Source organism: Podarcis muralis, chromosome 4, assembly GCF_964188315.1.
Source record: "Podarcis muralis chromosome 4, rPodMur119.hap1.1, whole genome shotgun sequence".
In the NCBI taxonomy this organism is placed as follows: Eukaryota; Metazoa; Chordata; class Lepidosauria; order Squamata; family Lacertidae; genus Podarcis; species Podarcis muralis.
The window spans coordinates 47,692,284-47,708,484 of NC_135658.1; the positions used below are offsets into that span (position 1 = coordinate 47,692,284).

At 40.5% G+C, this 16,201-nt stretch overlaps 1 protein-coding gene across 2 annotated transcripts in view; it reads right to left on the reverse strand.

Moving 5' to 3' along the window:
• Positions 1 to 16,201, reverse strand: part of SAMSN1 (SAM domain, SH3 domain and nuclear localization signals 1) — a 48,113-nt gene that overhangs the window by 18,986 nt on the left and 12,926 nt on the right. For both annotated transcript variants that reach the window (XM_028726937.2, XM_028726936.2), the window contains exons 2-3: positions 5,738 to 5,809; positions 4,698 to 4,853 (exon numbers count right to left, since the gene is read on the reverse strand). In XM_028726937.2, the coding sequence (XP_028582770.2) occupies positions 4,698 to 4,853; positions 5,738 to 5,809 (228 nt within the window). The remainder of the gene's footprint in view (positions 1 to 4,697; positions 4,854 to 5,737; positions 5,810 to 16,201) is intronic.

The following is a 16,201-nucleotide window of genomic DNA, read 5'->3' on the forward strand; positions in this document are numbered from 1 at the left end:
ATTTAATTGGAGACTTGGCATTGTACCTGCAGCAAAACAGAATGGGGACCAAACAGAACTTGGAAGAGGGTGTTATTTTGTTTATTTATTTATATAAAAATGTATGCATATACCCCCCTCTCACAAAGCATCAGGGTGGTGCATGACAGTATAAAAAACATTTAAAAGCGATACAAAGAGGGCATTAAAATATCTGGCTAATCAAGGGGCATTTTAAATATCTGCATAGGCATGTTGGCATAAAAAGTCACCAAGAGATAGCCGAAAGTCAAAAGGGAGAATATTTGCTGAATCTCTGCTAGAGGAGCATTCTACAACATGGGACCAGCAACACTAAATAGCCAACTTCTAGTTGAGGTCAGCTGGGCCTCTGTAACATGGGGACAACTAGCAGTGCTCAAGCAGATGATCCCAGTGATCAAGCTGTGATAATGGAATATAAGGTATCCTGCGCCCATGTTGTTTAGGCTTTTGTATATCAATGCATGAACCTTGAACCTGTCCCCGAAGGATATAGGCAGCGAGAACAGATGTTTTAGCTGAGATGTCACATGCTATGGTTTTAGTAAAGCCATGTGTAGGTGGTGGTGGTGGGAGTAAGAGAAAGAGCTTGCTAAACATATATAGTAACTCAAAAGAACGCAAGGCTGTCTGAAATGAAGGCAATTTTGGCAGAAGACATACAATTCCTGTCACCTGGAAAAAGTGCTCACTCCTCTCTGCCATTCTCTGGGCAACTGCTGTCAGATTGAAAATCACTTTGTTTTTCAGAATTCAAGGGACAAACATGTATGTCAAGGCTATAATTACTAGCTTTCACATAACAGAGCAACATCATTTTTTTAAAAAATCCTAGTGGTTTTGCACCCTGCAAGAACATCATTGTAGGTAGCAACCAAACAAATAGGCAAAAGGGGGGGGGGGATCATTTATTCTAATAGAAACTTGGGTTCATCTAAAATTTGCTATAGTTGGTGCCAGTCTGAAATCTCTCTGAAATGGGGAGAAGCCATTATTTCTTTATCCCAGAATCCTGGTGCGGAAGCTATTATCTGCAGCACTTGGGTGGGACTAATTCTGCTTGCAATCTCCATTTTGGAACTGAGTCCACAAACTGACCTCACGGCTATAACATCTAGCTGAATTTTTGTACTTTAAATTCTTCCTTGTCCCCTTCACTCCTTCCTCTTTGTAACATCTTGCCCAAGGAAGAGTTTAGAAGATCTTGAAAACTTACCACACTTTTGTGACATTTTTAGTTGGCCCCAAGAAAACGTATTTCCAAATTGTGGATTTTGAAGGTTTTTTTCTTCTTCTTATGGCCTAACAGGTTACCTTTGCTTATGATTTGTTTTGGGGTGTTTTTTTAATCCTGAGTGCTTAAACTAATGACTGCTTTATTTTTAAAATGGGAACGTATTGTAACAGTGAGGCCACTTGCTATGTGTCACTGTCTAAGTTAAATAATTAAGCAACAATAACTTCACAAGAAAAGAGGAACTTGGGAAGCAACTTCTCCCTATTGTTGCATCATATGAAGTCAGCATGACGGAGAGGTAGCATGTACCTTGGGAGATTACAGCACATTCACGTTATTAGGTTTGGTGAGTAAAACAAAAGCGATGACACTATTTAATCCACTACATGAAGCTAAGCAGGGTCCAGCATAGTTTCAGATTGGATGGGTAACCCCGTGTGGAGATTCCTGCATTGCAGGGGGTTGGACTAGATGACTCTTGAGGTGCCTTCCACTTCCATAGTTCTGCAGTTCTAAGTTCATGTTTGGGTGGCAGGATGCATTACCTTGATGACAAAGTGCAATTTCTTTTGGCTTAGTAAGGGATTAAATGATCAGATGCCCCAGATAAGACTCAAAAGCTGCCTGATTTAAGCAGCTACACACAGGATGAGATTTGAAGCACATTTCCCCATGATGCCCATTATGGGAATTTTTATGTTCCAAAATGTATTAATGTTAGATTAGGACCAACTCATACAAGCTTTTCTGTAACTCATTAAGAACATAAGAAGAGCCTACTGGATCAGGCCAATGGCCCATCTACCCCAGTATTCTGTCCACTAGTCTCACAGTGGCAAAATATCATCCACTGCCCCCACAAGAGGGTTTCTGTTGTTGGCTGGTAGCATTTTCCCCTACCTGAAGTGCCCCACTAGTTACTAGTCTATTCATGTTGCTTGTTGATTCATTGGCAAATGTGCACACTGCCACCATCAAAAAGAACTGTGTGCCTTCTGGTAATATTCTTTTACATCTAGTCTATTGTCCAGTTATTTTACCACGTTTGCACGTGGTAAACGTGGTATATAGTTAATGGGTGGAACTCATTAACTATATACAAATTGAAAAAAAAGTAGTTTATTTTAAAGCTACACCATAAGAATCCATTGTATCCAATATAGGTCAAACCCTGGTCTCTTTTTACCAAACTGCAGATGATTGTCTCTACAACTTAGACTGAGTCTAACCTCATAACAGAATGAGGGTTATACAATGCCAAAGTGGTACCCATTCATCCTGCTGGTGGGAGATTACACTGTGGAATGCTCCCCTCTGGGTTTCCCTCCCAACTTAACCTTCCCTGCAAGGGAAAACAAGACTGTAGGAACTGTGCTTAGCTAGAATTTTTCTCCTTGATGTCTTTCTTTTTGGACGCTTTCACATGGAAGATCATTCAGAAATGGCACCTCCTATGTGCACTCCTGTGTGGTATCACTCACCCACCACATTTTGTTGCCTTATGCACAGTTGTGCGTCCTGTGGCTATTGGATTTCCCGCCCTTAAAACTGAAAAATCCTATTCATTTAGACTCTCTTTACATGAAAAACTTAACACACCACTGACAATTTCGACAATTCACATGCTATCACTTTTTTTGCAAAAGACTGTACCATTCACTTATATAGAGAATTAGCATATTATTTTATGTCACCTTGAATAATAATCACTAACATTTTTTGCTTTTTCAAGACTTCAGTGGCCTGAGTTGACATTTCCAGGAAGTATGCACAGTGACTCCCAAACTTCCTTACTTGGCAGTAATAGTGTATTCAGTATCTAACCATATTTATGTAGAACTGAGTTATATTTCCAAGGTGCATTTCTTCAGTTAATGGATATTCAGCTGCCATATAGTTTCCCATTCTGCTTGGGCTCTGAGATTCTTTTGTAATTCTTCATAGCCTACTTTAGTACTTTCATCAAATTCTGCCATTTCACTTTTCACAGTCTTCCCCAGGCCATTAATGGATTTTTAAAATAAATATTAGAATACAAATCATTAGACTATTTCACTGAACACACCTTCGTGCCAAAAGATTTGCCTGATTATTTATGCCTATCATCAACTCAGCATTTAATTTGAACAAGGGCTTAGCCTCAGCCTGAACATCTGTTGGTTAAAGACAGCAGAGTAAGTGAAGTAATATTAATCAAGAGTCCCCCATTGTATGTACCATGTGCACTGAATTAATGACAGAAGCAGGACCACAGGACCATATCACACAAGCCTGATGGCTGTGGAAAAGGGAAAGGGGGATGCCCACTACTTCTCCACTCCAAATAGCAACTGTCCCAAACTGCATCTCTCTTACTGCAGAGATCCAGACACATCTTTACTCTCACAGTGCAAGCTTTGGGCAGAAAAAGAAGTTGAGGTTCTGATTGGGGAGGGAGGGAAAAGCAGCTGGCAAAGAAAGAGTTAAGCATCTACTCTTGCTTCCACCCTCCATCAGAAAAGTAGCCATTGGTTTTTTATTACACATGGTTCTGAATAATGTGTAGTTCTGCCCTAAGTAACTTCAGCCAGCTGTTTCACATCTGGGATTAGCAGAAAGAGCTTTGGGGTCAAAGAATATAACTTCTTCCGGACATGATTCTGACACCTGCCATTTTGGGAGTTATGCACTACTTTTGGCTTCCAGTGGTTTTAAACAGTAGTCAAAGAGAGGCATTCTTTCAATACAATGACAACAACAACAACTTGGCATTTTGTTTTGGTGAAAAAGACTTAGAAAAACTTTATAACACACAATATTTGGCAAGGGGTCAAACAGAGAAAAAAGCAACTTGGGGTAACTTCTAGCTTAGTCATCAAAGTGTAAACCTATGCTTGTCTACTCAGGGATAATTACCACTGTGTACAATGGGAGCCCAGAAATTCTATTAAAAATTCAGTTAATATATTGGAAGTCTGCAACAAAATAATTGCTTGATTTATTTTTTCAAATCAGTGTGAGATGTAACCTCCCTGTCCCCATCTGAACATTCCAACTCCCAAATGGGAGTGAATAAGGAAACATATTTGAATTGCAACACCTAAGATTTAAGGTGGATTCCAGTGTTGAATCTACTGCCACTAACAGAATCTGAACATTTCTCCCCACTTCGTTCCCAAAGCCTTCATTTGCAGTAATAAGATGCACAATCAGTTGCACATATTAATTTCTGCATGTTCACTCAAAGAAGTGGATTGGCGTGATTAAGCATAGTTCAATAAGTTTGGAGAAAATTACTTTACATGTTAGTTTTGCAATATCATTGCAGTGTTTATGATGTTGCCTGAACACAGTGTCACGCACAGCTAAATATGAGGCAACTTTGACAGCAGAGCTTAAAAACCGGAAGTTAAACCACAAGCAGATAAAGAAGATCAAAAGATTTTAGTGATATGTTTACCATCTCCTCTGAAAGTGCCTTGATGTACTTTTTACCCATCTTTTTCTTCATAGTCATGGAAATGGCCCGCATCTTCTTTCCAAGGCTTCCCCCACTATTTGGTGATTTGCTGTGTCCCAGTTCTCCACCATCACTTACAGCATCTGCTTCACATATCTGGGTTTTTTAAAAAGAAAAAAACTTTATTTAAAACTTTATAGGAGTCTCTTGGTGCAGCTTTCTGATGATACATGTAGCAAATCATTGTTTTCTGCCCTCAAATTACAGTTTGTTCATTGCAGGCAAATTGTGTTAGAGTTCCACTAGCAAGAATCTACATCTTTTGCTCTGGAAAGAGCACAAAATCAAGAACAGCCCCTGCCATTCTTCAGTGCCTGGAAAAGTACCAGGCTGACTTCAGAATCATGGGAGAAATTTAAAGACTCTCCCTGATACTGCATTGAACCTGAGAGATACTTGGAGAGCCAGGAGACTTCTCAGCACTTTTTGAATATCTGAGACTAAATGTAATTAGGGTGAGCTTCACTGTGGAAGAGGTCAGGGCTGCTCTTTCTCAAGCACACCCCACAGCCAGGCTGAGCTTTGAATTCAACATAATGTAAGAAGGCTCTTCCCCCTGTACTTGGATGGGGGAATTGGGTAATGATGATAGTACTCTGGCTGGCAGCAAGGCAAGGCAAGATTTGTTGGCCCTTGTCCAGTTGTGTTTGGACATGCCACTGCAAGTTTCCAAAATTATGGAAGGTGGGTGTATAACTAAACATGAGCAATGTAACAGGCAATAGACAATAGATGACTATGAGATGTACCACTACTCAACAACAGCAACCTGTTGTTTGAGTGTTTTCCCTCCCAAAACCAAGGTTCTGTGTGCTGTATCATCAAATCATTAAGTCTGCATAAATTTTACTCAATTCAGCAGTCAGTTGCTCACTCTGTTGGTGCAGAATCCACTGTATTTTGCACAATGTGCTTTCTGTTGCATGTACAGAAGTTAAGGAGCCGTTATGTAGAATAACTAGATTGAGTAATATACAAACCTCAGATGAATCATCTGGCTTTGAAACTGACTGATGTCTGCGTTGGTCAAAGTTCCCAAAGCTACTTGCTCGCTATGAAAAGAAAAATAAATAAATATAGATAGACACACTAGCATAATTATTTATTTTTAGAGTAAGCTGATACAAAGTTTTCATAACTTTGCTGAGTGTTCCAGTTGGTACATGTTATGCATTCATATTTGACATATGGTCAGCGATGATAATCAAATGCATTATAGATGAGGCAATCAGAACTTTGCAGAGTTGGAAGTTATCAGTTGTTACCTTTATCCTGAGCCCAGTCCCAAAGGATGGCTCTACTCATCAATCTCACCCTGAGCAGGTAGCTACAGTTGACTTTTAAAGTAACTAAGGTCAAATCCACACCATACATTTAAAGCACATCCAACCTACATGACTCCCCTCCCAAACAATTGTGGGAACTGTAGTTGGTTAGAGGTGCTGGGAACCATTGCTATGGGAGGAAAAAATTACAGTCCCCAGGATTCTTTGGGGGGAAGTCACGTGTTTCAAATGTGCATTGGATGTGCTTTAAATGTCTGCCTTAAGACACACACTTTTTGTTATCTTCTACGCAGGTTTGCCAAACACTCCTAATGTACTACAAAGTGTTTTTTAATTGCGATCAAAGCAACAAAGGATAAGATAGGAACAATGAGTTGGATCCAGATTTAGTGTTATGCTTAATTTAAGCCCTACTGGTTTCAGTGAGTCTACTCTCAGTATTACTGAATGCTACTCTATTAACTCCATTTCTTTTATAACAACAAAACATATGTACTAAAGGTAAAGGTAAAGGGACCCCTGACCATTAGGTCCAGTCGTGGCTGACTCGGGGGTTGTGCGCTCATCTCACTCTATAGGACTGAGGGAGCCAGCGTTTGTCCGCAGACAGCTTCTGGGTCATGTGGCCAGTATGACTAAGCCACTTCTGGCGAACCAGAGCAGCATACGGAAACACCGTTTACCTTCCCGCCGGAGCGGTACCTATTATCTACTTGCACTTTGGCGTGCTTTCGAACTGCTAGGTTGGTAGGAGCAGGGACCGAGCAACGGGAGCTCACCCCGTCGCGGGGATTCGAACCACCAGCCTTCTGATCGGCAAGTCCTAGGCTCTGTGGTTTAACCCACAGCACCACCCGCATCCTGGTACTAAAGGTAGTTTGGCTATATTTACATATTGCCCTTTTGGTTCTGCAAGGGTTTGATGGTTGGTTCTGAAAGAGTCTCATTATGGTTATGTTTGCATTGCTGACCGTTATGCAAAGTGACAAGTGTGCATTCAAGTTCAGCAGTAGTGATTCTAAGAATGATGTTCATGCAATTGACACTAACTGTACACTTTACAAAGTAGCTTCCTTGGAGAATTTTCACTCTGGAAGGTGCCTCATCTTATTACAATCCTGGTAATAAATCACAAATTTACTACCTGTGTTAGGTCCCATTTCTTTTACATTCTTTTGAAACTAAAAATAAAGAGTAATAGACAATTTACTGATGGAATAAAATTACAATTTGGACAACTAGTTCGCAATCACATGAAGATCAGTCTTGCTAGCTGCAACCCTCTTTTGATTGTTTATTTGATTTTATAGCCCACATTAATCCTCAAGGCTCAGGAATAATTCCTTATCTAGAGCTGCAATCTCACTAGTGGAAAAAAATCTGATTGAGTACAGTGGAAATGACTTCAGAGTAAATTTGCTTAGGATTGCATTGCTATTCATTTTCAACACCTCCTCCACCCCCCAAATTGGGGCAATGGGGAGGTCATCATGGTGCAAACACACCAGCAGGAAGGCCAAATTGGTTCTGCCAATGCGTTTGCAACACACTGATCGCCCTGTCTCATCTCTCCTCCCTCCTGGTAGGCAGCATTGCCCCATCAGCTGGAAACTAGTGTAGTGGCTCTGCCCCACCTAGTGAGCCACTACTGGTGCATGTGAGAGTTTCAGGCCTGGGGTTATCACATCCATCCCATGCACGTAGCCGCTGAACAGTCTGTCAATGTGGCCCTTGAGCTACAAAAGCTTCTCCACTCCTGGCTTACTCTAATTTTATATCAAGTTTACTTTGCCCCCTTATTTGATTCATGGTAACAGAGCATTTTCATTGCTACCCATTACATACGGTGTGTGTGTGTGTGTGTGTGTGTGTGTGTGTATACATTTTGCAAATGGATGTCAGCTATCCCCCTCAGTTCGTACAGTTAACATTTCATTTACAGATTTTCTATATTAAATCAATGAACAATATCCTGACAAGTGGTGAGAGGCATCTCAATAGTGTGATATAACACACCAAAAGATTATGGGCCTATCAGGCAGGATTAACACCTTTTGCTGACTTTTCAGTCCTGCTGAATATGCCCCACAGCACTGTAGATAAATGAAGGAAGGCTACAATTCACCACAATGTTTAATTGAGGAACAGGCTCGTGCCATGATACAAATTTAGCAGCCAGTGCCTTTCAGTAGCGTTCGGGATGCCTACGATGAATCCCTGTTTATTGAAGTGCCGATGTGATAGTGAGACACTGAGGAGCAGAGGGGAAATAATGCTTATCGTTGCTGTTCTCATAAAGAGCCAGAGCTGAGGGAAATCAGTTATTCCTTTCGAGGCTCACAACAATCTTCTATCCTATCTGAGCAGAGGCCTTGGGCTATTTTGTCATGTACCTTTGTGTTGTGCCGTACTTATTAAACATTAATAAGAGCTGCAGGATGGTTTCCACCATTCTAGATAATGGCCTTGTTGCACAGGAGAGCATTAAGCAGGGCTACTTCAGCAATTCTCAGTCCCAACTTCTTTTTCCTCCCCAGTAAGTAATCAATATAGCTGCCACCTTTTAAAATGCATTCAACCCCATGACAACAGTGTAGAAAAACACACTGAGGAGCTGAGGGCCTGCAGTGTGTGTGTGTGTGTGTGTGTGTGTGTGTGTGTGTGTGTGTGTATACGTGACTCCTGAGTCCTTCTGCTTGCCTGTGCCAGCCGCCACATCAGCTTCAGTGAGTATCTGCCCGGTGAAGCCATTGGTGTAATGTGGGAGCCTTATTTTCCAGTTTTACAAAAGCTTTTAAAGCAAATGCAAGTCTTTTGGAAGAGAATGGGCCATTGATTTTGACACTGGTATTCAGAATCCCATAAAATTAAGTGATTCTCTTTTGGAAGGATGACTACATTAAGCAAATTAATCTCCCTGAACATAAAATGTGCTGCGGGAAGGGAAGGGTTTGCATGCACCCATTAAGAAGGAGCAAGAACGCAGGAGGTTCCCTTTGGGCACCAAAATATTTCTGATTGGATGATTTGCCAGGAGAAGAGGAATGTGAGAGCTGGTGAACAAGCTTACTTCTTGGTCAACTCACTGCTATGTTTTCAACAATTCAGCCCCTGTAGAGCTAGTTCTGGTGTCCTCCCTCTTGTAAGTCACATGGAGTTGAGGTTGCTGGAGGATGTTCTGCTTTGGCAAGGACTATGAACTCTTAAGTCCTGATTCATAAATACCCCATGAACCAACATAGCCAAAAATCAGGGATTATTTTTTTTGTTCAGATATTTCTAAATCACAATTTCATAGAAGAGATAACAAAGCAGTGTACAGCTTGAGAACAAATACTACAACAAGAACATCATTAAAAGCATCAAGAGCATATCAGCAAAGCTGGCTGATAAAAAATAAATCAAATTGCAAAGGCCTAAACAATACAGTTTTTGCTGTAGAACTGTGGTGAAGCAATATCTGGATGGCACCATGTTGGCCACCCATTTCTTCTTGCTTGCTTTTCCACCTTGCTTTTCCTTAACTGAAGGCTCTATATACATATACGTGTGCCTGTCACTATTGCTAGGATGCTCTTCTTTCCGCTCCTCCTTAATTTTTACTATATACTTTTGAGAAGAGGTTTTCAGCACAGAGGACAGGAGGTGTAAATGTGCTACTGGTTGAGGTGCTGACATTGTTATAATTGTTGTATTTTCCATTCCCCGTCTAAATCATCACTAACTCTCATTCTTCCTTTCTGGGAGGTCTGTAGTACACTGGGTTTCCTGAGAGCCAGAGTTAATCCCTGCATCACATTCCTCAATAGTAATAATCAGCATTTAATACTGGGAAATATTAACAGAACTAATGCTTACAGCCAGACCCAAGACAGCCATAAACCGTATCTTGTGCTTTGTTAGGTTATGCTAACTAAAGAATTATCTGTCTAGCTTATTAGCATTTGGTGAGGCAGACAGCCTTAAGTTGCCAAGTTATGCTTTTCTATGAGCACAAATGGGGGTTGTATGAGATCAGTGCTTATTAGATTGCACCTATGGTAAATATGCATTTCAGGAAAGGCCACACAGAGCCTCATGCACCACTAAGACAAAGGATAAAGAAGTGGGAGATCATGTGCTGGCCTTCTGAACAGGAATGAGGTTCATCCACCTGCTTTTATAACATTGGCTTTTATTTGTCCCTTGTGCAAAATCTTTTTTTAAATATGGCCATAAACTGTTTCATCACCATAAGTGCTCCTTTGGAACTAGGTTAGTACCTTAGGATAACTGTTGAGAGACTTTAGTGAGCTGTTCACATCTCAAATATTCATCCAGCTTTGTTCACAAGGCGCTTCTTTTTATTCGTGCATGGCATTTTCCTGCTTTGTTAAGAATTATGGGGCATAATGCATCCATTCTGAGCCATGCAGTTGTGGAAACACTCCACCTAGTCCACAGCTGCTTCCATCAGTGCCAACCATTCTGGGCTTTTGGACATTATAGAACTGGGGCGTTCAACATAATATATGCTCTTTTTGTAAAGGCAGCCTTCTGATCTGGTCTCAAAAAGCAAGTTGTGGTTGACTTTGTTCGCAAGTTTAGTGGCTGTGTCTCTGTGGAGATGTTTTGCAAATATTGGCATACATAATAAATAACCATTTCCTGAAAGCATCTCAGTTCTTTAAGCTTAGGCTTTCAACTTTGTGATGGCATTTACCTTCTTTGCCCCATGCTATGTGATTATTGGTCATTAAATTTGAAAAATTTGAAAAATGGGGATGTTCAACTATGTTGAGATCCACAATTTGGGAAAGCTCTAGATGAATGCTTTCTTCATTACAGGTGTGTGTGTGCACGCACAATCTGCTTTAAATCTGTTTTGTGGACATGTCTATCACAACTTTAGTTTTGGGAGCTCCAGAAGAGCACTACGTTCAGTTAACGACCACCACAAAATGGCGCAGGAAAAATAAAAGGTGCATTGGACCGTTAACCACTATTAAATACTTCATAAATCTCATTAACAGACTATTACAAAAATCACTGTCAATGGGAGAGACTGTTTGTCTTGCCTGAAGCCATTGATCATGGCCTCCATTAAATGAATGATAAACTCCCTGTTGTCTTCATTGGAAGTGTGATCAAACTCTTTCGTTCCTTTTTTATCAATGTTGCTACCACATTGTTATGAATCATAATGTCAAATAATGTTATGGTCATGAGAATTAGAGCAAATATGTTCTAGGAGATAAGGTTTGTATTAAATACAGGTCCTAACCTGTCCCTATTATATCTAACTTCCTTCTTGAGCTTCTTTAGTAGCTGGAGATTAAGAAAAGTTTCAGTCCCCTCAGCTATGTTTTACTGTATCCATCCAGCAGTGCCCTTGACCATAAGCAATGACCAACTGTACACTAATTCTTAGGAAGATTTTTTTTATAAAAAAAAAGGAATGTGGAGGGGAGGGAGGAATTTTACTACTTTTAAATGAGTGTTTGATGCATCATTTTGGTTTACCTGATTAATGTGCACAGCAAACTCAGCCACGAGAGTTGTAATGTTTCTGCAAGCTTCCCTAAAGCGAAGCTCAGCCATTAATTCAATGGCACATGTCAGCTCAGCAGAACAAGGTCACTCTTCTCCTTCAAGGGGAACCTTTTTAGAAATAATAAAACTGACAGAAAGTTCTTTTTTGCATGCTTTATATCACCTGAGGTTGAGTGCTGCAGTGAATATAGCAGGGCTTATAAACAACCTCATGCCCAAGCAGCCCCCAACCCACCAGGTTTTTTGAACCTAAACTTTTTATTTTTTTTTAAAGCCAATGACAGTTTTATGCACAGCAAATATGCCATATCATGTAATCCTAAATAAATAAAAATAAGTAAATCTTTTCTTAGGATTTTTGGAGGAGAAGGTTTGTAAACTCAATGAGCACAAATGGCTGATGTTGCAGGCAGCAGGTTAATAAGGAAGAAAAATATAGAGTGAAGGACTTTGTGTAGTCAATTCCACAGAGGTTTCACCTTTGAGTGCAAAGTGAGGAAAATTTATTTCAAATATTATTGGATTGCCCTGTCTCCAGTTCATTTATATAGCGGACTGTAAATCTGTAAAAGGACTTTTTAAATGTAAAGTAAATGCAAGGTTGATCCAGCGCACTGAAGTTTACAAATAACTAGGACCAGCTGAGTAGCTGTTTGACAGATGTTAAAAACTGAAACCTGCTGACTTAGATGCAGAAAAGAAAGAGCAAAGTGTAATCAAAACCCCAGTACTGAAGCTGCTCCATGTTTGGCCCACCACCACATTTTTTAGAGCAGGAATGGAACCAAATGTACTGTATAGGTTATTCGAGTGACATGGGTTCAGTATGCAGATGGCCTGGATACATTGGGTGTCCAACTAAGTCATACTAGGAACAGGCTTAATGAAATCTATGCATGTAAGTTTGACTAATGGTGGATATCACTCATAGGATATCCATGTAGCCTCTCTGTAATCTCTCCTACAGTTTAAATGACACTGGGTTGAATTGAACATTGCACTATTACAAACATTCCATCTATGCAGGCATATCAGACAGGATAATTCCCCTTCCCTTTCCCCATGAGCTGTTCAGAGGGGGTTCTCCTGACCCCTGCAAGCCACTTGGGGGGCATGCAGGGGAGGGGAGGAGAAGAAGCCCTTCGCAGAGGGCTTCCACTGACAGGATTTGCTAGGTGAATCCCACTCAGAACTTATTTTACACACACACACACACACACAGACTGTAAAAACATCTGGCCTTGGGAATTTCTCATTGAGAGTGTTTTTGACTGAGTTATATTTTTGTTGAGTTTATTCTTGGTATCTATTCTATTATTTTTATTCACTTCTCTGTTGCTGAAAAGCACTTTGATGTTGGAAAAGCAGTAGATATACTTATTCTAAAAAAGTACATCAATTAATAAGAGCTTGAGTTCTTATCAATTAATGCCTCGACAAGTTGATCCCAGTTGGACAACATGTCCACTGTAAAAAGACTAGCCACTTTACCAATGCATTTACACTATAAAAGAGCAAATTATGCAGTCACCTATGTGAGTAGGCAGGCAAATTCTGTACTCACTTCTTTGCCCTACTGGGTGAATTGCCTAACATCCAAAGATGTAGACAAAGCAGCGGCAGGGGCATGGCTCACAACTCTTCTGCCCTCTTTCCTTTGAAGTGATATTTTTTCTCTAAATTGTTGCTCCTTGTTCTGAATCTCAGATATTTTTCAAATTAGTTAAGCAGATATGTTATCTAATTAAGTTCACACACATTCACATCATGTACAGTGATCTAGTGCAGCAACCCTCAGAAAAATCCGCCATACAAAATAGGGTAAATTCTGTCTGAGTATCATAATCATTTTTATTTATTTTTAAAAATGAGGTTAGTAGATTAGAACCATCTGGTTTGGATTACTGGAAGTTTTCTGTAACCATTAAAAAACCTTCAACCACATCCTCTTGCTGCACTTTTTTTTTTTTTTTAAATGATGCCTGACATACATGTAGCACAATCTTAGATGGGGGACAGCGAGCTCTGGAAATGCAACACGAAAACCAAAATGAACCTTAAAATCCCATTCCCCTTTTGGGAATATAATAGTAGAACTGATGATGGCACAATTCATTGTGATTTTGAATCTCTACAATCACAGGGTGACAGATTAGCAAACTGGACCTAAACTACCATCACAACAATATATTTTAACATGATTTTAAATTGTCTTTTGTTACCTGTATTACAACTTCCGAAATTGTCTTTAGTGTTAAATAAATAAATAAATCTTAAAATGAGAATGCTATGATATATGAACACAATTGAAAAAACATGAAAATTTAAAACAAGGAACATCTCACTGAAAAAATTAAAAAATTAAAAATATCAACAAGCAATCATGAACAGGAAACCATTAAGAAGCTATCCTCTGCAGACCTCACTGAAATAAATAGGAGCTACCACGGTAAACAAAGTTTTCTAGGAGATTGTTTTGGCTCAACTGTCTACACAGAATACAAGACAATAAGCAGTATTGTTGGCTGCAGAAACTTTGACTAATGGACACCCCCCCACACACACACTTGTGTGATGATGAAGCAGCCAATGTTAGCTCTGACCCAGTTTAATTTACAAGGCCTGCAGGAAACAGGAAAACCTTATCTGTAATGTCACCTGAAGTTCTTTTTTTAACTGAATATGAAGACAAGTTTCTATGCATGTGGGTGTCATCCGATAATGCTTACAGGTATTTCCAGCAAAAATCATCATACCCAGATGTTATCTGTTTGTGGCTGTTTTGCAGAACTTGCAAATACCTTGACAGTCTTCTTGGAAGATTGTACTAAAGACCTTTGATGACAGACCTATGTGCCATCTCTGCCTCTAAGCATAAATTTACACAGTTGGAAGCCAGAAAAATGTAGCTTTATCATCAGCTCATCACCTCTCATTATTGTAGGAATAAATGCAAATGGGGGGGGGGGGTTGACTGCCATATAGGTTGTAGAAACCAGCTACAATGATATGAGTAGCTGATTAATTATGGGCTCAATTTCTTTATGAAATCTAAACTTTTCTGTTTTAAATCTGAATCTCCTAAATGCCTTTGAAATAACATTAGAAAGCTTAACCCTGGTTAATATTCATTAATGGTATACAGTCTCCACATTGCATATCTTGGTCTTTAAAACCCACAATTATATTTTGAATAATGAATGTTTAGCACGACAGTAACTTTTATTTTTGTATCTGCTATTTTGGAATTCATTGTATCCACCGTTAAACAGGAGAACAACATAGGAAATTTATGAAGAATCTATCTGATCCATAAGCACAATTTTGTTTCATTTTTAAAAATAAAATAACAAACCACTGAATTGCTCCACCACCTCCTAAGACGAAATTGGGACATTCTCCCCCTCTCACTGCACTAACTTGCTGCTGCTGCTTGCTGACTCGCATGCTCCCCCACACCATCCCATCACCACCACCAGTTGCTGGTTTGTACCCCCCCATCCCACTGCCGCCACTGCTTGTCTGCAAGCCCGCCCCCCCATCGCGCCACCGCTTGCACATACGCCACCTTAGTGGCTTGTGTGTGCGCATGCCCACTACTGCATGCCACACTGCACCACCACTCAGTTGTGTGCTGGGGGCTGCCCGCCTCCACCACACACTGATTTACTTCTAGAAGTGGCACTGTGCATCACAAAGCTGCAGCCCTTTTCATGCATGTTGTAGTAGGTGGCAGCGGCCAGCCACCCAAGGTGCTCTACAGCTTCTGTAATTCCAGGAATGTCCCAGTAAAAATGGGACAGTTAGGTAGTAAAGGTAAAGGTAAAGGGACCCCTGACCATTAGGTCCAGTCGTGGCCAACTCTGGGGTTGCGGTGCTCATCTCGCTTTATTGGCCGAGGGAGCCAGTGTACAGCTTCCGGGTTATGTGGCCAGCATGACTAAGCCACTTCTGGCAAACCAGAGCAGTGCAAGGAAACGTCGTTTACCTTCCCGCCAGAGTGGTACCTATTTATTTATTTGCACTTTGATGTGCTTTCGAACTGCTAGGTTGGCAGGAGCTGGGACCGAGCAATGGGAGCTCACCCCGTCGTGGGGATTCGAGCCGTGACCTTCTGATCGGCAAGCCCATGGCTCTGTGGTTTAACCCACAGAGTTGCAATGCACTTAAAACTTTGTTCACAAGCATATGCTCATGATTTGAGAACTGCAACAGGAAGTAATGACCTGCACGTGTGAATGAGTCACCGTGGATGGAACTTAACATACAGTTTTTGAGTCAGTTTATGCAATCAGGATCCTGTCTGAAACTGAAATGTACAAAAATCAAGTAAATCAGCCCTTAGATTCCAGCAATTTTTATTGTGGTTGTGCCCCATCCTCCATCCATTCCTGGACAAAGTTAAACTCATTCATCCTCATCAAGCAGCCTTTTCCATTTGTAGGAGAATAGAATTCTCCACTGGCTACCACTTCCCTACTTGTAGGAATGAAGGGAGCAGCTCTTTACATGCTACTGTGTGAAGTGTGTCTGTGTGTGCACATTAGCCTGTAAGCCCTGCAGTTTGAGGTTTTTTCTAAAAGTGCGTTTGCAGACATTGCTTTGCAGGTGTCCACACCTGCAGGC